The 23,825-nt window shown below is 38.1% G+C and overlaps 2 protein-coding genes across 5 annotated transcripts in view; both read right to left on the reverse strand.

Annotated features, from left to right (window-relative positions):
• ehbp1l1 (EH domain binding protein 1 like 1) overlaps positions 1 to 16,189 on the reverse strand; it is a 48,463-nt gene extending 32,274 nt beyond the window's left edge. Inside the window, exons 1-7 of one of the 4 annotated variants that reach the window (XM_015373931.1) lie at positions 15,593 to 16,189; positions 8,853 to 8,910; positions 5,140 to 5,235; positions 4,346 to 4,399; positions 2,145 to 2,323; positions 583 to 701; positions 366 to 455 (exon numbers count right to left, since the gene is read on the reverse strand). In XM_015373931.1, coding sequence (XP_015229417.1) covers positions 366 to 455; positions 583 to 701; positions 2,145 to 2,323; positions 4,346 to 4,399; positions 5,140 to 5,235; positions 8,853 to 8,910; positions 15,593 to 15,696 — 700 coding nt within the window. In that variant the 5' untranslated portion in view covers positions 15,697 to 16,189. The remainder of the gene's footprint in view (positions 1 to 365; positions 456 to 582; positions 702 to 2,144; positions 2,324 to 4,345; positions 4,400 to 5,139; positions 5,236 to 8,852; positions 8,911 to 15,592) is intronic. The other 3 variants (XM_015373932.1, XM_015373933.1, XM_015373935.1) reach the window with 3 other exon arrangements.
• A 5,172-nt stretch (positions 16,190 to 21,361) lies between these two features.
• LOC107084189 (protein FAM89A-like) lies at positions 21,362 to 23,643 on the reverse strand. Its single transcript, XM_015373900.1, has 2 exons — positions 23,179 to 23,643; positions 21,362 to 21,897 (listed from the first exon to the last, which is right to left on the reverse strand). Exons 1-2 carry the CDS (start codon positions 23,428 to 23,430, stop codon positions 21,688 to 21,690), a joined length of 462 nt encoding a protein of 153 aa, XP_015229386.1. The 5' UTR covers positions 23,431 to 23,643; the 3' UTR covers positions 21,362 to 21,687.
• Positions 23,644 to 23,825: the final 182 nt, after the last annotated feature.

Here is a 23,825-nt window from a genome sequence, read left to right on the forward strand (position 1 = left end):
ACAGTTAACTTTTTTTTTTTTTTTCAGTGGCCCTAATCCTCTTCCGTAGCTTTTATATTCTGTTTGAAGGTTTCAGCAATTTATCTTTAGATTTGCAAAGGCTAACAAGGAGCTGTTTTTTATGTCTCTAAAGCTTTTCATCCTTATAGATGTATTACAGAACAGTGATGGTAAGAATCTGTTGTCTTCAGCGTTAAAGTGAGAAAGTATGTGGGTTTCAGCAGCAAGGCGAGCAACAGGACAGTGTGAAATACTGCAATACAGTCTGAGCGCTTTAGCAACAGATACAGACAGACAGTATTTTCGCACATGCCCCTTTTAACCTGCAAGAAAAAAATTAAGTAGGAAAAGCAAGAAGTGGGTACCTAAGGCTGAAAACATGGCTCCAGAGGAAGTTTGTGTGTCAGGAGGAGGGGGAGCGGGACGGTTTGGACGAGTTAGAGTGTGTGGGACAGCTGCAGGAACCATTAATGCAATGAGCAGAGGAGGAGAAAGAAAAACGGAGGAGGAAAAGCGTGTTTCAGAGGTGTGATCAGAGGAAATAAATGAATAACAGAGAAAATCAAGATAAAATTGACCTACCTGCAGCGGAGACAGACCTCCGGTCCTCTTCTTCATCGCTCTCATTGAAGTCATCCAGGTTGCCTATATCAGTGGGTTTGACGCTCATGAGGCTGGCAAGGCTCTGCATGTCTTCATCCCTTAGTGACAGATACAAAGGTTTATCACCACAATGTTCCAGATGGAAAGGCCACATTGCTTTTGACATGGAATCATTATGTAGCTGCAGTAATCCTAACATATTAACAACATGGTGCTTTTTCCCCTTAGTTTTTGTCTCAACAAAACAAAGCAAACATGTATTTGCTCCAAGTTCTGGCTTTTGCTCTTGGTGAACTAAAATAAAAACAGATAAAATGCAAACATTAAAAAACACAAACATTTATCTATGCAAAGTCTTCTTATAAGTATTAGGAAAAATCATAACCCTGGATTCTTACTACCATGGTTTTTATTAAAGATAAACTTTCCTAAGTGTTTCTGTACGTTTATTTTTCTATTTTTTGGGGTTATTTTTGTGTCTATAAAAATGTTTTATTCAAAATCTATTGGTTCCTAATGGAATTTTTCCTTACCTGTCCAGAAAATAAGAAAAACCAGAGAACATGCATAAAGTGACACAACACACAGGCGTTGATGCCCGTATAATAGAATATTTAAGTCTCCCTCACAGAACCACTTAATTAAGATACATTCAAGATTCAGGATTCAAGAGACTTTATTGTCATTCCCATCACGTGTTACATGAGGTAGAACGAAATTGAGAGTCACGGCCCCAGTTACATCCGACTATAAAAAATAAAATATAAAAACTAGCTACAAGATCAAATTATATAAATAGAAAAAATATTTACAGGTATATAAAAACAAGAAGTAGAAAATAAAATGTATATTAATAGGAATGTACAGGATGGATGAAGTATGAGTAATGTAGCAGTGTGGGAAGATGCTGCCAACATGCCTTTTTCTGCAATAACGTTACAAATGCAAATAGCTGCAGTTTTGCTAAAAGCCACAAGGGCATTAATTGGAACTACGTGCTTTGATCACATTAGGCTAAGATTAGACAAAAACACTCACACTGGTTAATTATGAAACAAAGTATGATTGTAGGACTAAGGCGGTTATTCAGACTCCGGATCATGAAGAAGGATCTGTGATGCTGTGGGTCAGTTTCTTTACCTAAGGCTCCATAAACCTTGTTATTGGCATCATATTGAAATACCAGGACATTTGAAACAAACAAGTTGCCGGCCTCTGCTAAAAGCAAACTCCCTGGCATGTTGTCTTGGCCCACAAACTGAAATCTTTAAGAAAATCTTGGGGAAAAACTAAAGTGGAAAGAAAATTAGAGAGATCCTAGGATTTTTATATGCCTAATTTTTGACAAATTTTATGCCAAAAGACTTTTTGGGGAAATGGAAAGCATTTAGAGAAGCTATTTCTTTTTTTAGTCCAAAATAAATGGATTTTAATGTTGTTTTGTATTTTTATATAGGATCGACTACTTCTTTCAAAGATACTTTTATTTTAGGGCTTTTTTTCAAAGTAGAATAGGGTGAACTAATTTTTAAAAAACTCACGTGGCTTTTCCTTCTCGAACGAAAACACATGAGAGTGACAGTTTGAGCTCAGCGTCCACCACTTTGACCGACAGTGGCTTCAGCTTTAGAGTCAGGTCGTGCTGCGTTGGAGTGGGGCTGGCAAAGCGCTTCAGGTTGATGTCAGCAGAAGCTAACACCTTACGGTGACCTTTGTTCTCCTGTGAACAATGAGTAGAAACAATCATTACATTTGTTCTATACTTTCTATTTTTATCTGAGGCTCAAACTTATTGTGAAAGTTTTAGCTGTAAAGGTAAACCACGATCTTGAGCTAAAATTGGATCTCCACACTTAAAGGTAGAGTGTGTAAGAATTACTGGGATTTAATGACATAAATGGTATATGGTCTCTACTTATTTTGTGCTTTTTTTTCCAAGTAAGGAAACCTGACCAAAGCAATTTACATTACATTCAGTCATTCACCCATTCAGGCACAAACTCACACACTGATGGTGGCAAACTACATCGTAGCCACAGCTGCCTGGGGCTCACTGACAGAAGAGAGGCTGCCGTACACCGGGCCCTCTGACCACCATCAGCTGGTAATGCGGGTGAAGTGTCTTGCCCCAGGACAAAAATACGGTGAAAGCCGAATCTCCCTCACTTGAACCGTCAACCCTTCGATTTCAGGACAAACACCTGCATCCAACACCACTTTCACCCCTTTATAATCTATATGTATATTTCGTTTTATCATCTATAAACTGAAAGTCTCAGTGTTTATGTTTGCCTTGCCTCAGAAATTGCTATTTCTAATTACATAGGAGTGGGTTCGTATTTGTGGAGGCAGACATCTTTTGTTCTACGGCAGAGCTGACAAATTAGTGACTGTAGAGATAGCTATTACGCTTGAATGGGACTGTGGCAAGTTAGGCCTACATGTAATCCAAAACAGACTAATACAACACTATTTATAAAGTGATTTGTAGACATACTGTACATCAGTCACGACTGCCAACCGCCTGCTAATTATGAAGACAACCGATTACAAGAGGCGGTTTTTGAGTTTTTTGGATAACAGAGGTAAGGGGAGACGGTGTTCCTGCACTAAGGCAGGAGTACTGAGGAATCAGCCAGAGAGAGAGCTCCACAACCGACACGAGTCCGCCAGCTATGCCGCCCTCTGTGGCTAAGGGTGGAGCGGCAGAGGCGGCAGATTTCAGCTGCCAGCTCAGGAAGAGAGCTGAGGAGCACAGTGGCAGCTCAATGGGGAACTGAGCGCTAAAGGCCCAGAAGAGGCTACAGCTGACCCGGGCTAGCTAGAGGCTAACCACGGAGGGTCGAACGGCAGAATACACTGCAAAAAACATCTAGAAATAAGTAAAAATGTCTTAAATTAAGTGTTTTTACCCTTAATTTGAGTAGGTAAATAAGATGATATTTTTACTCCTAAAATAAGAAAATTAGATAATATAGACTTGAAATAAGACAAAGCAATTGTTTTTTTCTTATTTTAAATGTAAATTGTCTTGTTCCATTGGCAAACTGTCTCACTTACCTCCTCAATTCATGAAAAAATGCACTTAATTTGAGCGAAAATGACTTATTTAGATTTCCATTTTTTGCAGTGTATCGGATTAGACAGATAGAGGGGAGTGACCATTGCTAAAAAATAACGCAATGTAGCTTTAATTTCTTAAGATTTCTCCAGACTTTGGCAGGTTGATCCGCATTATCAGTTCAAGGATCCACCTCTTTTAGAGGAATGTTCTTTTGCTTGTTTATTTAACAGGTTTACTATAATCTAAGCCAATCAGCTGGAATAAATGAACAGATGAACCCCTCTTGTGTCTACACTAATGCAATTTAATAGAGAAAGGAATCCTGCTACAAACAGACAGTTTGTTCCCAGGTCTTTACATAACTGTTTAAAAAAAACATTAAAGGAAAAATATGTCAGTTTATATCTTGGTTTTCTGATTCTTTCCCTGACCACTACTTACCACTATTCTGACCTTCAAGTACACGTATCAGATACTGTATGCTGTCCTGGACAGGCACCAAGTGGGACTGATAAAAAGTGAAAATGCAGCTAAAGTCCTTAAAAGAAATATTGATTCGGATTAAGGTACTTAAAGGGCTACCAAACAAGGTTAAAGGTCACTGAAACCCCTTTCAAAAGTACAAAGGAAACAATAATTTGAGTGAATTTGCAGGTTAAAAGGTAGAGCAATACTTACACCCTCGAGAACAAATGTCCATTCTTTGTCCTCAAACTCATCTGTGTTAGGTTCCTAAAGCGAGGGACAAGAAAAATGTCTTTAATGAAATATCCTCTCAGCATTGTACTCCTATTTCCTTTAAATCTAGTTTTCATTTTTATATAAATAAGCTAATTCCTCCTTTACTCTAATAGGAATTCAAAATGCAAACGTCATGTCATTCCAGCCGCTTTGATGCTTTTGTCACTAATCCATATCCCATCCCATTTTCAGGCAGAAAAAATGAGTCGGGGTATCTCAAACAAGGTAACCATGGCTGTATTGCATCCTTGCATCTTGGTCGCTAAGTAAAATGAATGCAAACCCAGAACTTTAAAGGTGTGCAGCCCAATTTAACACACTTCTGCTTTTTCTAATTATCTAAGTTAAAAATGCTAGTTCCCTTTTCACATGCAGCTCCTTAGCATGTTCAACAGCACTTGAACCTTTTGCATTAATAGAAAAAACTATATTTTAGTATTGTCAATTGCAATCTGGTTCAACGTGCAGCGTCTCCTCCTTTATAACAAAGACTGAACTGAAGTTATAAAAAATCAGGTGAAGCCAAAGCTCTTTTTTCTGCAGCAAACATGACAAAATGACAATGTTACAGCATTATATGTTTGTGAAAAAAACAATAGGTTCCTAGTTTAGCTGTAAAAAATAAAAAAAGTCAACAAACAGATCAATTATAAACTTTAGATTAACAAACTATTACCTGGGTAAGCACACAGCAGACGGCCATTGATAACGGATTGTTTAAAATTCTGTACCTTGAACAATGTAACAGAGATGTCGACGTTTTCTGGAACAGGCCAAATAACTGTTCCTCTGTAGGGGTTCTTTATCCCAGGCTGCCAACTGTGGAGCTGCATGGCAAAAAAGTGAACATTAACACAATTGCACACTTTCATGGCTGAACTCATCCTGTCACTGATTTAAAAAAAAAAAGAAAATTAAATTTTTGCACATTTCTTTCTATTTTTAGCTCTTTGCTTTATAACAATTAGAGAGTAATACATTGATACATTCATAAAATAAGAAACAGCAATAAAACGAGACGGCAGATGTTATGTCTAGAGGGTATCTACAAGGTACTACTTTTTGAGGGGTCTGTGTGGCTCTTTGACACCAGTTTCTCTCAGTCAGATTGTATCCAAGGAATCTAAGCAACTGCTTAAATGGCAGAGGGAGTTGCAGTCATCACTGTTTCCATTAATTATTATGGTTTTACCCAAGATATGCTCCATAGCATCAGGCTATAGGTTTCAGAAGCAAGGTCGAAGAGTCTTTATTGTGATTATGTAACCATAATGAAATGTTGAGATTTGCAGCTCAGAAGGCACATATATAATATTAATAGAAGGAAATTAAAAAAAACTTATGGACAAAAAAAAAGGACATCATAAGAACCACCTTTTTAAATTCTTCAAATAAGAACCATAAACATTTTTAGAAGTCATGGACATGCTTTGGAGAAAAACGTACTGTACATAGAAACGTAGCATTGAGTTTACCAACTGCAACTTGTGCAGAAGCAGTCAGTAAGCTGCTGGTTTAGTTGACTGGGTTTACCAGTTATGTAAATAATCAGATTTCAATTGATAAACAATATTTTTATACCACCGGTCTAAGACCTTCTAAATGTTTGCATTTCACATGTGCTGAGCTTGCAGATTTTAGCTCCCTCTCGGCTGCTTTAATGATATATTGACTTCAATTATCAGCTTAAATTTGTTCTTTTTTTTACTTCCTGAAATTGATGACTGCATTTACATATGTTATTATTATTAGTTTACTTTTACTTTCACTAATGATAAAACACATTTCATAAGCGAGGAGTTTATTATTAGTTTACACATAAGACGTGTCACCCGTCTGCTAAGAGCCATGAGAGTAAGCCATCCTGAAAGTACAGACAATGACAAGGGATAAAATGGTACAAACACATTGAATAATGTTACGTTCACATCAGACGTGACTCAAGCAGCGGATTTACAAGCAAAGTCTATTGTTGATGCGCATAAAGACGCATCGGAGCAGCTGAAGCAGCGCCTCACGAGCTTCTGGGCATCTGAGGCGCATCACGTGCATCACAAGCAGCTGCTGGAGTTGGAAACAATTAACATGTGCTTCACATACCACAGCAACCAATCAGAGAACCTGATCTGGGAGCTGGCAGGGAGACAGACACAGGACTGCTAATGCAGATAGCTATGATCACTCCCCTGACAGTTCATTAACACCTAAGTTAACATAAGATGTCGAAACCTGCTTGCAAAATATGATCGATTTTATTATCCTGGTGCCTGCATTTTGTACAACATACCTGAAAAATGCTAACATCTAATTGCCACTGCCACAAAAAGTCAGGGGAAATCCCCAAGAGGGGACTGGGTCTGAGGGAGCTACTGCTGGGGATTCCCAAGGACAGAGCATTGCCAAAATGATGGGGTCTTTGCGGCAGCAAAATAATGTTTCAAGATAGGATCATGATAATGATGAATCTGACTGCACAGACGATGTTTTCAGGTGGACATTCTTACTTAAAAACATATAAAAAATATTTTTTACCCACTTATCCAATGGCGTAAATATTGGTAAGCAGCGACAGCAGTTGCTTACGGGCCCACAACCTCTTTGGGGCCCCAGCACTGAAACCTGGCGGGTTCCCTATTCAATTGTATACTCTACAGATGTAATGGTGCGAAAAATTCCTCTTAAACCCACCTGATACTGAAATGACTGACCGCACCTGACCGTATTTATAACGCAACACATGCCAGATTTCGGTGATGGTCAGCCGTTTAAACACGACACCAATAGTAACTATAGTTACTATGTTAACAACTGTGTATAGTTCATTAGTCGGTTGGTTAAAAAAATAAACTAAAATAATATGTTTCAAACTCCAATAAAGATCTCTAAAAAAATGTATTTGACTATTTTATTTTTTAAACTACGACTTGGAATAATGGGTAACCCAGAGCCTAGAATAAAACCATAACCACTACGTACAATGTGTTAGTGACGATGGTTACCCAAAAGAGGTACTTAAGCGGATTCCAGAAAAGAAAAAGGAAAGAAGAGCTGCTGGAACAACGGTAAAAACGTACCAACTTTCAAAGAACCGAAGAGGGAGAGCCATAAGCACTTGGGATGTCTGTAACATGTGGTGGTGACCTGTCACCAATGGTTCCATTCGAGGTGCGCAGTCACTATTTTTCTGTGTTTAATGTGTGATCATATACTACTGAGAATTGCATAATTGTATCTTCTTGGGCAATTTATGGAACTGTCACCCTATCCTGAACCTTTATCACGTGTTGTACTTCCTATGGGGCCCACCCAGATAATGTTGCTTACGGGCCTATTGTTGCGTCGTTACACCATTGCACTTATCACAGCAAATATAGCAAAGTCAATCTCTGCCATTGAACCCAAGAGCAGCAGAAGCATCAGACGCATCTGGACAAACTTTACTGGAGTCTGACCTTAATGTGTACAAGCATCAAAAATGAAGAAGCAGGCGCCTTTTTGCTGCTGAGATTGCAATTGGTGTGAACATATCATTACATGCATTTCACCTCGCTGGTAATTAAGTGTGATTGGGAGGCTAGGTGAAGACACGTTGGAGACGTTGACCCAAAAATGAGCATCTGCACTACTGCAGCACATACAAGACATGCATATGCAGTAGCAGCACAAAAATTGGTTTCACCATCCTCATGTTTCTCATTACCATAGAAACATTAGAGTAGATTCATCAAACATATACCAATTTCATTGGTACAAAATTGGAGATTTCCATGAATTTACTAGCTTTCAAAGCTGTGGTGAACGCAGTACTCTAAATACCAGCTTGTAGAGACTTCACTTTACTTTAAATGACATTTACACCTGCATTGTTTTTGCTATCTGATGGCAACCATTTTCGCAATACACCTTTATGGCCATTATGTGCTTGGGTTTAGTGTTTGTTTCAGAGAAATGCCTCCATTTTACTGCTAGAAGGCAAACATTCTTGCTCATTATCCTTTTAAATTTGATTTAATGATCTCAGTTATCAAATATTTCTCTACTAGCTCTGCGGTACACACATCTGTATTAAAAGATTCAGGGAAATAGCTGTTTAAAAAAGAAGAACCTCAATTAAGAGGTTTGCTTTCAGTTTGCTTTCAGTTTGCAAGGGTAGCTGTTTAAGATGGAAGTAAATACAAATCTTGTTTGCTTTTTTTACACATAAATTCGTATCTATGATGCAAAAAAAAAAAAAATGTTTTTTTAAGGGATTTTAAACTGACAGTAGCACAAAAAAAAGTGCTACTGTTGACTTACATAGGTGTCTCACTGGCTGTAAATGTGTTTACTGGTACACTGAAGTTAGGATTTAGGCTAAGCTTTTATTTTTTATTCTAAAAGGAGAATCCGTCTGAGAATACAAACATGTGAATGACTCTGTGTGTTCACTGCTTCTTAGCTGTACCTTGGAGCACATGCGCCTGTTCCTCCTGGTCCACACCACTCTCAGCTTGTCTGGTTGCCTTTAGAAACACAAAAAACACACGGAAATAAGACATTGCCTAATGTTATTACTCAGTAATTACCCCTATTACACACTCTGCTTAAAGGCAGGGTAAACAAGACCAAAACAGGGATGTGGGAAAAAATTTACAAGGAATTCAGATTATCTAAACAAAGTGGACTTCATGCTAAAATAAATACCACTGGGTTCAATACAAGTCTTATGACTGTCACTGCTAAGTCTCACTGCCTGTGAGTCAAAGAAAAGAAAATGCTAGTGATATGAGAGTGTGTCCCTATGCAGATGGTGGTGAACACATGGCGACAAGTTCAATTTGTCTATCAGTATTTATAACCCAAGCAGCTGCTCAGCTGTTATTAGACTGAACAGGCTATGCATTCTTCTAGACGTCAGTGTTTCTAACATCTCATCATGTGCTCTCCCTGGTGCAGGAAGCGAGAAAGGAAGTCGCCCAGTCACGTGACAATAGAGAGAACTGTGCCTCATTACAGGAAGAAGGAACCCCCCACTGCACTTGTGCGGATGTCTAATCATCTAACATTGAAACACAATAATCAGTAAACTCTCTAAAACTCACTGGCAGTTCAGTAAAATAATTCAACCTACATTGGGCTTATGGCTCAGTGATGTTTACTGCTTTATTATGTCTTACCATTTGTGTACGAGCGTTTAAGTAAAGCTAAGAGTGCTCAGTGTACACACAGGTTTATGTAGCATATGTGTTAGTGAGCCAGTGTTGGCTTTGGAAATAATCTGGGGAGGCCCAGAGTGGGGGGTATTGGTGAAAGAAAATAGAAGGGGACTCAAAGACATGACATGACAGTGAGAGAAATGAAATCATAGATAGATTAGGCTGAGGTTTCCTGGCAATCATGCTGAAATTAAATTTAGTAATATTTTATTACTGAGATGACCACTCAGAAGATTACTGCCTGTTTCTTTATTTGTGTTTCTCAAGACCTTTGTTTGGTTGGTTGCCATATCTTTAGTTAAACTTCATTTAAGATCTGTTGACTGGTGGTAGAAATGCTTGCTTGTTTACACCTTTACCAGCACGCAGACTAATGCTGCAATCAGTTCTAATATGTTTTCTTATTGTCTCCTCTTTCTTTTTTCAGCTTTCAAAATCTCTTTACAAAAACATGAGTCAGTGGAGGAGCAGTTGTATATCATCTGACATAAAAAAACACAAAGACTACCATCCAAGTACATAGAGCAATATTAGTATGTATTCACCAAGAGAAAGCTTTTAGGCATCCCCCACATGGCCCACTGTGTTATGTCACTTCCTGCACTTGATTAATGATGCAATATTCAAGGTGTCTGAAACCTTTGCACATTTGGAAGTACACATGACTATTTCAAAACTAGGTTTTTGTTTTTTTTAATACCTAATACACACGACTTGCAAATTTCCTTGTACCCCATGACATTTTTTTTTTAATATTTGGGCACTTTATAACCACATGCACTGTTGTCTCTAATTAGAAACAGATACACTTTTATAACTCTAAAAATAACAAGCAACCAGTTTTGTTGTGAGGTTACCTATTTAGTACTCAGATTTCACCTGCTTTTAATTTATTATCGGCATTAATAGATATTTTTAGAAGACATCAGTTATAAAATAGCACAGTTAACAAATCAAGTTTAAAGTAGGGTATCTGTAAAATATAATATACAATACAATATCAGCAGCTTTGAAAATCTAATGAAGCACTGCTTCATCATATAATGTGCAACCTAAAAAGCAAAGGACAGTATTATTCAGAGAAGCAGCCAAACACAGTGGTGGCCGCATCATGATAAGGATTTTTTTTTTCTGTCACGAATAGGGAAGAAGGTCAAAGTTAAAAGCAACAAAGACGGAGCTAGTTACAAGGCTGTCAGGAAGAAAACTAGTCGGAGTCTTTAGAAGACTTGACTAGGGTGGGGCAGGAAACAGCAGTGGTACAGGAGCCCGATATATGCAGGAACTGTTGGTCCTCTGTAGGGAAGTCTGAGGTTTAACTCCTGATCTTGTCAGTTCTCTCTCTGCCTGCTTCATATCTGACTTGCCAGAAAAGAAATCTAAGATCTTGAATTGAAACTGTTGAACAGGCTCCCCTTCCAACTGATCATGGACCATTAAACTCCAGGTAGAGCTACAATCCTATGGTTAAAGCATGACTGCATGAGTTAGAAGGGCCTGATTAAACAGTCCTGAATAAAACTGAGCGTTGCAGTTTTCAGATTTAAAGGTCCTTTCCATCCATTTCCCTTCATGATTATCCCAAACAGGGTCTCGAGGGGTGCTGGTGTCTATCACCTATAGAGAATTTAGAGAAGCCAATTAACCTAACAGTTATGTTTTTGGACCGTGGGAGGAAGCTGTAGTACCCAGAGAGAACTCATGCATGCTAAGAGAGAGCATGCAAACTCCATGCAGAAAGACCCCGGGGCCGGGAATCGAATCCGGAACCTTCTTGCTGCAAGAAGCAGTGCTACCCACTGCTGTACAACTCCAGGCCCTGTATAACTCTATAATCATAAAAGTTTGACTTATTTTGAATAGTGCACCTTTTAGCTCTATAGTACATCATCACAATTGTGGTGGTTGACTTTGTGAAGACAATCACAATGAAATACAATAAATTTTATTATTACTTCAGAAGCTGTAACAAAATACAAGAGAAATAAATACTTGTGCAGGACTGAGCAAGTATCCTCAAAGTTTCTTGTGTCATTGTTTATTAATAATCCATTATAGAGTTCTGATCTTTATTAAATTATTCCCTGATTGGGATATTACCACTCATGTAATCTATAAAGATAAGTGTCTGTCCTAATCAGAGGCAAATAAGTATTAAGTGCACTGCTATAATTAGTTCACTTTGATATTTATGTCAGAGCCAGTTAGTCCTTTGTGCCTCAGCTGCCAACAGTTTTGTATAGTAGGAAACCTTCCCAAAAGCACAAAGAGCTTGACTATAATAAAAATAATCTCTGGGATGAAATAAAAAGTAGAAAAATTGGGCTTCACATCATTCCCATATGAAAATAAGCTAAACATCCTACAGAGATAAAATCATAGGCTTTAAGCCATCAGTTTATTTTCTAACACAGATGCTGAGTTTATGTTGTTGAAAAAAAGGCAGGTTGTTCTTACTAAACCCTGCATGAGAAATTATGACTGATGTCTGATAAGTTAGAGAAGAATGAAATTGTTCATTACATAGCTGCAATGTTTAAACAATTTTAAAATGAGCTGCAAAGTGTTGATTGCACACTGTGGATCTGATGGACAAGGATACATCAGTAAGGTTTAAGTCAACCTCTACGCTATTAACACAAATGCAAAAAGACTTTGAATAGTAGGTATGTCATGATCTTGGCAGTGATGACTGGCTTAATTAACCATTCCATTCACCTGTCCAACTCTGCCCGGTTTCTCATCACTGCTCATCTGATCCACCTGCCCCTGCCTATATTGAAGGTGCCTGCATCCAGTCATCAGGGACAGATTATCTTGTTCTCTCTAGCCAGTGGTGGAGTGTTTTTAGTGAACCTTGTGTTTCTGATCCCCTGATCCTGACCTGTTTTCCCTCTAGACCAGTGAGCCTGCCTGTTCCTGTTCTGATCTGTTTACCTGACCTGGCTTCAGACTCCCTGAAATCTAAGTCTGCCTGTTCCTTTTCTGATCTGTTTGTTTGAGCTGTTCTCGGACTCCTGCTTCTTCTCTGGGGCTTCAGCATCTGGGACACTCTGGGCGGCCCTCGCCGCATCTTGATGGCAGCCCACCGGCTGGATCCTTTATCATTCTCTGGGCTTGGACTGAACAGAGTTTCCTGCCTCAGACACCCTATCCACTGCTACTGCATATCCGCAGCTCGTAGTTTTAATAAACGCTTTTTTAATAATATCACTGTCTGTCTTGCCTGAATTTTGGGTCCATCTGTTCTGAACCGTCACAAGGTATGACTAGATACGTGTAGTAATTTAATACTACTATCAGGTTGAGTCTGTTTTTGCTTCTAGGATGCCTTACTTCTTGGTGGTATCCCTCCAACAAAGAGTAGGACTGAGAGAATTTGCCCCATTATGGGGTGAAAGCATTACTGTCAGTTGATGCAGGTCAGTTGTACTATTACACCCTCTATGTGTTCTAGTGGCTTTAGATCTAGTGACTGTGGAGGCAGTTACTCATTAGCATGTTCAGAGAAATAAAGCATAATCTGTCTAACTTTGGTAACGTGGTCTATTATCAGGATGGAAGTAGATGGGATAATTAAGAGATCATCACTAAATGATCATCACTAAAGGGATGGACATGGTCAGGAACAACGCTCAGGCAGGTTGAGGGGTTTTATAGATGCTTAACTGGTAACTAAGGAGCCAAAAAAATCCCAAGAAAACATCCACCACATCATTGCAGCTGGTGTTGTAACAGGGAATGATTGATCCATGTTTTCTTAATGTTTATTCCAAATTCTGATACTGAGTTTTGAATGAGGTGGCTGAAATTGTTACTCAGCTCAAGGCAATGTTTTTATTTACAGTTGTGTTCAGTGTGTAAATTACAGCCCAGCAAAGAACAGGAAACCAAAGGGGACATTAGTGGGGTCTCCTGCTGCTTTAGCCCTTCAAGGTTTGGCATGCTGTGTATTGATAGAGATATCCTGCATACCTTGGCTGTAAGGAGTGGCTCTTTGGGAAAATATTGCCTTTCACAATCTTGTTCCAATCTGCTCATTTTCTAAACTCTGATATCAACAAGGATTTTTTTCCCCCCACATAAATGGAATATCTTTTCTATCAACCCTCAATGTCTTCCCTATTTTGAAGACATTCCCAGATGGTTGTGAGGAAATTATATAGTATACAGGATCAATAAACCTAATGAGTTACTTAATAAATGCTTTGTTCTTGATTATTATGACTCAGTTTTGAATTTCAATAACTCTCAAGGAATTAACTGTACAGTGTTTGTTTGGCTGATATATACTGAAATATAGTGGTGTAGGTATAGTGATTAGGAAGTGCCAAAGTTTAGTCCATTTATTCTTTAAACTGCCCTTAGATGTTAAGGTTGTCTGTTTATTTTTCTACCAGTGTCTTGGATTGAAAACCTCACCTGTTAAAAACCATGTTGAGCTAAATTAACCCAGCCCTCGGATTGGTTTCAGATTGGTCTTTTAAATGGTTATGTTAGACAAAATTTCCCATTCAAGCAGATTTAACATAAAAGTGAAAGCCTGTTAAAGTAATCCTCCCATTATTGCCCAAGTTGTTACATCAAGAAATATGTATATCTTTTTATATACATCCAGCAGTCTATTCTTGAAAAAAATCTTTGGTTTGACTAAACAATCGAAATATGATTGTTGACTAAATCCAATTAACAGTGAGCTAGCATATTGTACACTGTGTATACAGGCATGCTAACAAAGATACCTGCAAGAGTCAAAAGAATATCAGTGTTAGTTTTATTAAATACCTGTTGAAGTGTTGAAAAGCCTAATAATTCGTTAGAAGAATCTGAATTAGCATTATTTGAAAAGTTTGTTAAATTAAGGAATTTGACTTTGGTTCCACTCTTCTCTCAATTAAAAAATATAGAATAGGTGGAATTTATAAGAGGGAAATAAGTTCATAATTTTGTGAATATGTGTTTTATGAATGACTTATGCATAAGTGATATTAGTCTAGTAAATTACCAGTTATTTCCGTTAAATCTAAAGTTATTTTAAACAGCTTAACTCATGCTAGTCTAAAGCAAAGTTTATAACAATCTTTAGAAGGTTTTAAAAAGCTATGGTTAAAGGACCTATTAGCATAACAAATTCCGCTTTGGTTATAGGCAAAGACATTTATTTTCTCTAATAAATAAGTAAAGTTAAACTTGCAAAACAATATGGCTGTCTACAATTTTAGAAACCACAGAAGAAGAATGCTGACTCATCTGAAAGAAATCACAGCTTGTCATTGATTTGCTATCATTCATAGCCATAAAAGAAACATGTGAACACAATCGTCTGTCCATAGAAAACTTAACTCTTTAGAATCTCAAACATTCATAAATTTAAGCCAGTACACATGTGCATGTTTAGTTTTAAAGACACAGCATACCTAGTGGCGAGGGGTGAGAATGACACCTTTTTAAAATGTCTGCTGTTGCCATGTAAACAGACGAAAAATTTTAATTTTTTTAAATATTAATGAAACCAGAAACAAGTTCCGTTCTCAAAAGATCATTTTCGTGTAAAATGGACCTGAGTAAAAATTTAAGTACATTTTTTACCCAGCAGTTTGTGTTAATATTTTTTAAAGCGGTAAATACTTTTAAAACAGAGATGAGTATGATGTCCAATAGGACCTGATCCTCTTGAAGCTAATTCATGGGATCAATCATAGACATGGGTGTGTCGGACTTTTGCCTTTAAAGATAAAAACATTTAATGACCGCAGCTATCAGTGAAGGCTGCGCCGGGGATCGAACCCACAACCATTGGCATGAGCCTTCGGGCGGAGCGCCCTCATCTGTCTCTGTGTAGCGGAAAGTCTACCAACATAAGGGTGATCACGGCTATAACGGAGACTTATTATAGATAATAACACACACAACCCGCTAGCAGGATAGAGTGTATACAAGTCAAACAGAAAACACGTTAACATGACGCAGATAAACCGACGTTACTCACCATTTCTTAGTGCACTCCAACACAAGTTCCTGATAAGAAGCGATAAACTGGAACTTTGAAGCTTTTTTACCCACTCGCTGTAGTCGTTTCCACACCGAAGTCATCGCCTAAGTCGGTAAAAATCAAATTAAATCAACGTCCACACCCAGGAAGAGGTGAATAATCCAACTTTTATCCGCTGAGTTCTGGTCTTTAGAGGAGGGTTTGTCTCCTCTTCATCCGCCGCTGATGAAACTCGCACAAGCTGCGACTTGCGCTCATTTGCAATGCCTCCAACTGCACCACTGTCTAAACACGGTAACCTGATGTAAACTTAGTCATGAATAAAAAATAAAAAAAACTAAACTGACAGGAGCAGAAAAGTAGAAACCAAATGATTCCCTCAGACTTTAGAGGATTTCAAATGAAAAACTGCAGAAGCTCTTATTGACAGCTTGTCTCTGCTGTAACCCACATGGAGGCAGCGCAGCTTACTTAACTCTAAGTTGTTGTAACACAGATCTGCTTCCTCTTGACTCAGTCAACCCTCCCTTTTTCTGCCAAACAGCCACAGACAGAGAAAAATAAGAGAGGATATGCAAAGCGAGTCTATGTAGATTCAGCAATAGGCTATGCAAAGTCCTTAGTCTCTCATGCATGCAGACTTTGAACTTGATTGTCAGTATCTCTGGAACACTCTTATCTAGCTTCATTTCACACAATTAACCCTGCATATACTTATTTGTCTGCAGACTGCAAGGGTCAAACCCTGCATTCATAAATTATTTCCAAGATTTGGATCTGGGCTCATAGTTATGACTTAAGTCATTTCCTGAGTTTTGGCTACATCACTGCAATGTTCCTGGGAAAACTTTGTTCATTTTCTTAACTCCAGAGGCATAGTTTCCACTGTAGAAAAACAGTTTCACTTAGTAAGTGTGTGTTCAACTGAGGTCAAAGCAAAGGGATTTTCCTCAGTGAGAGCAGCAGAGTATTTTTAGTCAGAGGATCATTTATGGACAGAGGCAGCTGGATGGAGGAGTGTGGGGAAGCAGCAACAGGGGGGAAAAATCTCTCATGACTCAGGGGGGGCTCTAATTTTACACTGAGTCTCTAGTCCTGTCCCCTCCTTGACCAGCCATGAAAACCCACCTGACATGATGATGATGATGATGATTTGACATCTATTGGAGTTGAAAACACAAATAGAGACTCAAATCAAAAACACAACATCCGCAAGTTATTTTATTGTGACAGAATGATATAAAGTTGTGCAAAATTGGGAATTGGAAATAAAATCATAAGAAATATCTGAATAATTTGGCCCTGTTACTTTAATGGCCTCAAATAAAATCAACCTTAACTGATTAAACAAAGTTTACGTGTGTGATTTAATCTCACTATAAACCAGGAAACTTTTAGAGAACAGTGGGTAATATTGTTTGGCTGTGACTCCATCCTAGAGAGAAATATCAGCCATGCTGCTGCCATCAACACCCTTTTTCATAGATGTTGGAGATCGGCCTGTTTTCCAGTGTTGTCCTGTTTCTCTAACTGTGACTGGCTGGATGTTCTCTCTTCATCCTCTGGCATGGGAGCTGGCTCGGAGCTTGTCTGCCTGGCTGTGTGTTTCCATGACAGGGCCGCCTTTTACTGCTGCTTTTAGTATCTCTGCTTCTGTCTCCTTGAACCCCAGTCGGCCTCAGTAGATGGCCGCTCACACAGAGCCTAGTTCTGCTGGAGATTTCTTCCTGTTAAAATTGAGTTTTTCCTCTCCACTGTCGCTACAAGCATGCTTAGTGTGAGGGGTTGCATTTGAGTCAGTGAGTCAATGCAATTAACTGGTTTTCCTTAGATAAAAAAACTTTGAATCAATTTGACTGTATAATCTGGTGAACTGTAAAGTGACCTGAGATGACATGTGCTGTGAATTGGAGCTATATAAATAGACTGAACTGAATTGAATAAAGAGTAGAATAGGTTACTGTTTTTTGACTCCACCTCCAAAAGGCAAGGAAGACTCAGCAGATGGGAAATAATATTTAACCCATAAGCCTTTAGTACAAAAAAAAAAAAAAAAAGAAATTGTCTCTCAAAGGTGCATATTTGTTTAAACCGAGTTACTCACAATGGATGGATTAGTCAGAGATTTTACTCAAGTAAGAATGGTGATTCTTTATCATATATTTGCTCTAGTGAAAGTGAAAAGTACANAGAAATTGTCTCTCAAAGGTGCATATTTGTTTAAAACGAGCTAGTTTTCATTAAGAGAAGTTACTCACAATGGATGGATTAGTCAGAGATTTTACTCAAGTAAGAATGGTGATTCTTTATCATACAGTATATTTGCTCTAGTGAAAGTGAAAAGTACAATGCTGTAAAACTACCCCTAAAAGTATACTTAAGTAAATGTAATTGTGTAAAAGTACATTTACTTAAGTTGTGTAAAAGTAGTAAAGTGGGTATTACTACCCACGTCTGCCAATGAGCCCACCTGAGGGGATAAAGTTGTGGGGAGGGAAATGTAGATTTCGATTTAAATTTAAAATTGATTTAATGCATAATCTGTAAAAAAAAAAAAAAAAAAAAAAAAAAAAAAAGAGCAACAACTGATCAAATAAACAGCTAAGAGGCCAATGGTTACTCTGGACCAGCTATAGGGATCTGAAGCTCAGGTTGGAGAATCTGTTGATGACAACTGTTGGTCATCAGATCTGGCTTTTTGAAAGGCACGGTAAAAGAAAGCAATTAGAGACATGATGGAAAAAAAACAGCAAACATTTGGAGGAAGGTTCTGACGAAAATCCAAACCGAAATACAATTGAAAATGTGTTAGAAGATTTAAACCTGAATGCTTATGAACACTTTACTCACTCTGACTTTCATCGATTATGCTCAGATAAATATTGGCAGAGACATACTTTGAAAGATTTGAAGCAGGATGCAAGTGCAAATACTAATTCCCTGAATTTTTAAACATTATGCATTATTATGAACTTCTTAATTTCTGTCGGTCTGTCACAAATAAAATTTGATACAACAAAGTTTGTGGCTTTACTGTAAAAACAAGATTCTGGGTTTTTAATAAACATACAGTGTGTTACCTGCTTTTCTTTTTGACTATTCATTAACGTAGGCTGGTTTATCAAACTATTTGGGGAATCATATAAGATTGCTTCCATTTGAAACCATTTCTGTATCAATGTGTGTCAAGTTGTAGTTGTTCAAGCTGCTGTTGACGTGTTTGCAGTCCACACAGTTTCTTTACCTCTTGATTAACCTGAAAACATTGGCTCCCACCTGCTTAAATATCTGTCTATACCTTTTTTTCTAAACTTGTCAATAAAAACATATTTGACAAGTGTGTAATCCTTTGCAAAACACATGGCTTTAAATTTAGTTTTTTTCATTATAGTACAGTTAAATAGTCCCATTCTCTCCTTATGGGCTGACACTGTAAGAAGAAAGTCATCTGACAGCTGTAAGTCCTTATTTGAATAGAGCTGATAAAAAACACTCAAACAATCATCGCTCAGGATGACATAGACAAAATTTGGGAACATTCAAATTTCTAGTTCAGCCACTTTTGGACAGAAGGGGACAGAGATGTTTTCTGTCATTTGTGAGATCTCCATAGCATATGTTCATTTCCAACTATGTGGAACAGGAAACTATGTCTTGAAAACCTCCCCAGAGCTGCATATGGATGACTGAAGGTATAGAAGAAAGAGACAGAGAGAGAGCGGGTCTCCCTTTTGCAGCGTTCCTCCTGCTGGACAGAATATGCATACTATTTTTTTTTGCTTATTTTAGATTCCTGCATACACTGCATCTACATAGCAAGACCGAGATATGCTGTATGGTGAGGTTTCTGATCTAAAACAGATCGATCACAAAGTTTACTCACTCCTGTTAAAATACCTAATTTTTCAATAAAAAAAAAAGAAACTAAGATGGAAAAAAAAAAGAAAATAATCTTTTATGTGGTATTGAAAGAATGCTGCACTCTGTGCCTTAAAAAAAATGTGGGTTAAATCCTCTTTTGATCTCACGAAAACATCAGGAATTGTGTTTTAAGAAAGAAACATTTCTTTTTAAAGAAATTATCCAAGCCTGAAGAAATCTACAAATCTCCCTAAATGATTTAAAGAAAAATAATTTGTGTTAGCTGAAAACACATCTAAAGCAATACTAGAGTGTATCTCTGGCAACAATGAAGTATCAGTACTAAAAAAAACAACACTGATTGAAACACACTGTTGGCTGCATCATGATAAGGGAGTCATTTTTTTTTTTAATTGAGGTGGATGGATATTTAAACTTCCACTCAGTCCATATCTGTCAGTTTTCCAAAGTTAAATGTTAAGAGATATTTATTCCTCTGCACCACAGTGAATTCAGGCATACATACACGTTAACATAAAGCAGAAAGATAAAGGTTTGGAAAGACCTAGCAAAGGCCTACAGGTCTCCTGAAGAGCGCTGTAGATAAGTAAAGTCATCACAATCTAATGGGTTGAAACTATTTTTAGGTAGAGAGGGGAAATGGGAGATGTGTCCCCCACCAAAGAAAAAAAAAAATTATCAAAACAAAACTTCAACCCTTAAGCAACCAGGGTCTTACCTTTCTTTAAAGGTATATCCGCTGTATCCGCTCCAGAGAGGGATGTCTATTAAACGCGTGCACAAGCCCATTTCTCCTCGCGCACGCTCTGTTTAAAAGTTGCTGTTTGTTTCGCTCATACAAGCTTACTTTCCAAAAGAAGATTTGCAGTTTTTCCATTATGTCAGACTCACCACCGGTAAGTGAAAGTGGAGACGAGGACGTAGGAGGGCCTTACATAAACATATCACCAGAATAATTGACAGTTAGGAGGACCACTTATTAAGATGATCAGCCTAGAAAAAGAACATCCTCCACCGTACCTTTAAGCTTTCCAACATCTTCCAACATCTTCCAACAAAAGTTCTTGTTACTTTTTTACCAAACAAAGGTTGAAAATTCCTAAGTATATCCTAAGAATTATGGATGACATTGTTGAATTTAAGAAAGAAGCTTAGAGGATTTTCAAATCTCTCCCTGTTTTGAAATTTTCAATTCAGTTTATTTATATAGCGCAAATTCCCAACACATGTAATCTCAACGCACTCTACAGTTCACCAGATCATCCAGTCAAATTGATTCAAAGTTTTCAATCTAAGGAAAACCAGTTGATTGCATCGACTCATTGACTCAAATACAATCCCTCACACAGCATGCTTGTAGCGACAGTGGAGAGGAAAAACTCCCTTTTAACAGGAAGAAACCTCCAGCAGAACCAGGCTCAGTGTGAGCTTAGTTATCAAAATCATACAGATTTCTATAGTATGCTAAAAGTTTGAATAATTTAATTGCAGCTTCGGCTGGTCTCTATGTTGAACTTAATCATTTACAGTTTATTAAAAGAAGATTATTCTAAATTTAATTTGGGTGGTGGGAGTTTTCCCATTGATCACCGTACAAAGGCAGGGCTTTCCGGAAAGGTTTTTGGGAATCCCTTTATCCAGCATGTACTTTCATTCCTAGGATATATTTTATCCTGGTTTATACTGTACATTAATTACTATTCAAATATTGATGCAGTTAAAACAATGTAGTTGATTTGTTGTTTTATTCATGTCTGACTTTTTAAACGTTCCCCACAGGTTTAGTGAATAAACCTTTTAAAGACACTAATAACCCTTAATGTATTCTTTAAAAAATTTCACATGTCCATATAAAAATATCCAGAGTTTCCAGACAGAAACTACTTACAAAAGAAAAAAATATAATTTATTAAATTCAGCATCAAAGTCTATATCAAGGTTATACTTAAAAAGGTGGGGAAATCCATCAGGTTATAAAATTGTGGTTTGATGGATGTGTTGAAACAAGCAAAATATACACCAGCTGATCCAAATCTGTCTTTAGAGAGAAGGTAAAGGCCACTGTTAGGTGCTTTAACTCTGCAAACTGACACCGAAAGCTTTCCTATATTGTGAATAATGTGGAGGTACAAACATGCAATAACATGAGATGATATAGTGGGAAGTCAATATAAAAGTGTCCCAAACAGTGGTCCATGTGTCTTTCTTTACTAGTGAAAATTAAAGGTGTTTCTGTCATAAGACTGAGAAGAATGGTTTGCTTCATTCGCATCCTTCTCCTCTAGCTCATCCTCATCCTCGTCCTCCTCAGAGAATCCATTATCAGCAGTAAACGAGGCTTCGCCCTTGCATTCTTGGATGGCCTCGTGGAGAGACCACAGCTGGCAGAGCAGAGACATGTCAAGCTGACGTAGTCCCACCTTAAACAGAGAAGCAGAAAGTAAAACCTTTTATTACTTTACTGTCACAAATTACTTATTTTACTAGTCATTTGAATATAAATAATTTGCTTTACTCCGATGCCCATAAATAAAAGCTGTTAGAGTGATTGCCATGTAACAATGTAAGAAAAAGCAGGTCCAGGAAGGCATCAGAGAGCTGTTAAAGTAAACAAACAGCATCATGGGTACAGTGCTGGAGAAGCTTAACAGAGAGCACTGTTTAACCCTTCATAGGACAATGCAAATGGCCATCCACCTAAACAGACAGGCCAAACAAGAACTCTGCAGAGATCCACAGTTAAGATGGGACATAAGACGTGTCTTTATGGAAGAAGGAGAAGAAAACCTGTATTAATAAAGCAAAACGACCTTACATTTGTAGTTAGCAGCACTCAAACAGCTTTTTTTGTGGCTTATATGCAAAACTGGGATCTTCTGGGGCAGGAGTTTTCAAAGTTTAAGGGAAGATACATAGATCTAGAAGCAAAAAGGCAGCAGGCAACTTAAGGCTGCAGGCAAAGGTTACTATCCAGCAGAGAAAGCAAAAACTCCAGTCAGAGCTACAAGTAATGGAGCAGATCTCAGTATGTTTATGATTTAGAACTTTCTAAGTCCAAACCTAAACCTACTTCACCTTCTGTGGCAAGACTTGGACATGGATGTTCACAGATGTTCTATTTTTATGTTGTTTTCTGCCTGAGATAATAAATAAATAAATATAACTGGCGGGAAAATTTCAGACTCCAGATGTGCAAAGGTGGAGAGATTCCTCCTAATGACTGTCTACTTTAGTTGATCCATCACCAAAACAACTTGGACAAGTTAGAGTGGAGAATACTTTGGGAAAAGTACTTTGACTATGGTATATAAAATAATGAAACAGAAATATTAGGAGTTCCCTTTTAAAATCACATAAAACCAAAATGTTGACTAGGTTTTATTAATAAATGTAGGACATCAAGGCCTCTACTGCTTTGCCAAATGGTGAGGATGACAGAACACATGCCTGTTAAGGAGGCAATGATGTTTAAATATTTCACTTTTTTAATCTCCATTTTGGTAGGGAACAGTTTAAATAGGTGTTTATTGTATTTGTGCTGCACAAATAAATTATCTCAGCTTATCTTTTCAGCATCTTTATTTAGAATACCATGTTTCAAAGAGGGAAACAATATTTTACTGGGTAAGAAGTGGTGTAGCCTAAATCATGACATTTAAGCTGTAAAGTTTCTAAATGCAGATCCTGTCTCCCTTCCTCACCATCTCTTTGCGCAGGAGCGCCAGCGCAGCGTCCAGTCCACCCGGCTTGGCTGCAGCCGCCTCTCCGCCTCCTCTGCAGCTGATCTCGGCTTGGATGCGGCTCCTCTTGCTGTGCATCTTCTGCATGTCCCTCCAAGAGCCGCCGCTGGAGTTCAGGATCCCGCTCAGGCTCTTGGGAAGCGGCGGCAGCCCCTCAGCTGCGCACACGGCAGCGCCAACCCGAAGGTCCGCTCTGCGTAAACTGCCGTCCATGAGACGCTGAGTTTTTCCTCGGTAGGAATGTTTTTTACTGACGCTTCTCCAGATCCAAAACTTCTCAGGAGAAGCTGGTCACATAGAGGCGCTCTTTACTACTTAAAAAAAACCTGATTACCTTCCTGGATTCAGATGAGGGGAGCAAAGGAAGAAAATTGAAGCTTCCGGCTTTTGTTTTGCATCCAGCTCTTTGTGTAAAGAGAGGGGCGTTCACGGACAGCCCCCTCCTCTCCACCAGCATTGTTTGGGACAAAGGGAGACAGTAGTTTAGAAAATTATGCAATCCTGAGAGACATAAGTACGGAAGAGCATTAGGGCCACTGAAAAAGAAAAAAAGTTAACTCATTTTTAAATTTTATTTCAGTTTAAAAGGGGAAAAGTCAGAATTCTGA

This window comes from Cyprinodon variegatus, unplaced genomic scaffold, assembly GCF_000732505.1.
Source record: "Cyprinodon variegatus isolate N-32 unplaced genomic scaffold, C_variegatus-1.0 Scaffold94, whole genome shotgun sequence".
In the NCBI taxonomy this organism is placed as follows: domain Eukaryota; kingdom Metazoa; phylum Chordata; class Actinopteri; order Cyprinodontiformes; family Cyprinodontidae; genus Cyprinodon; species Cyprinodon variegatus.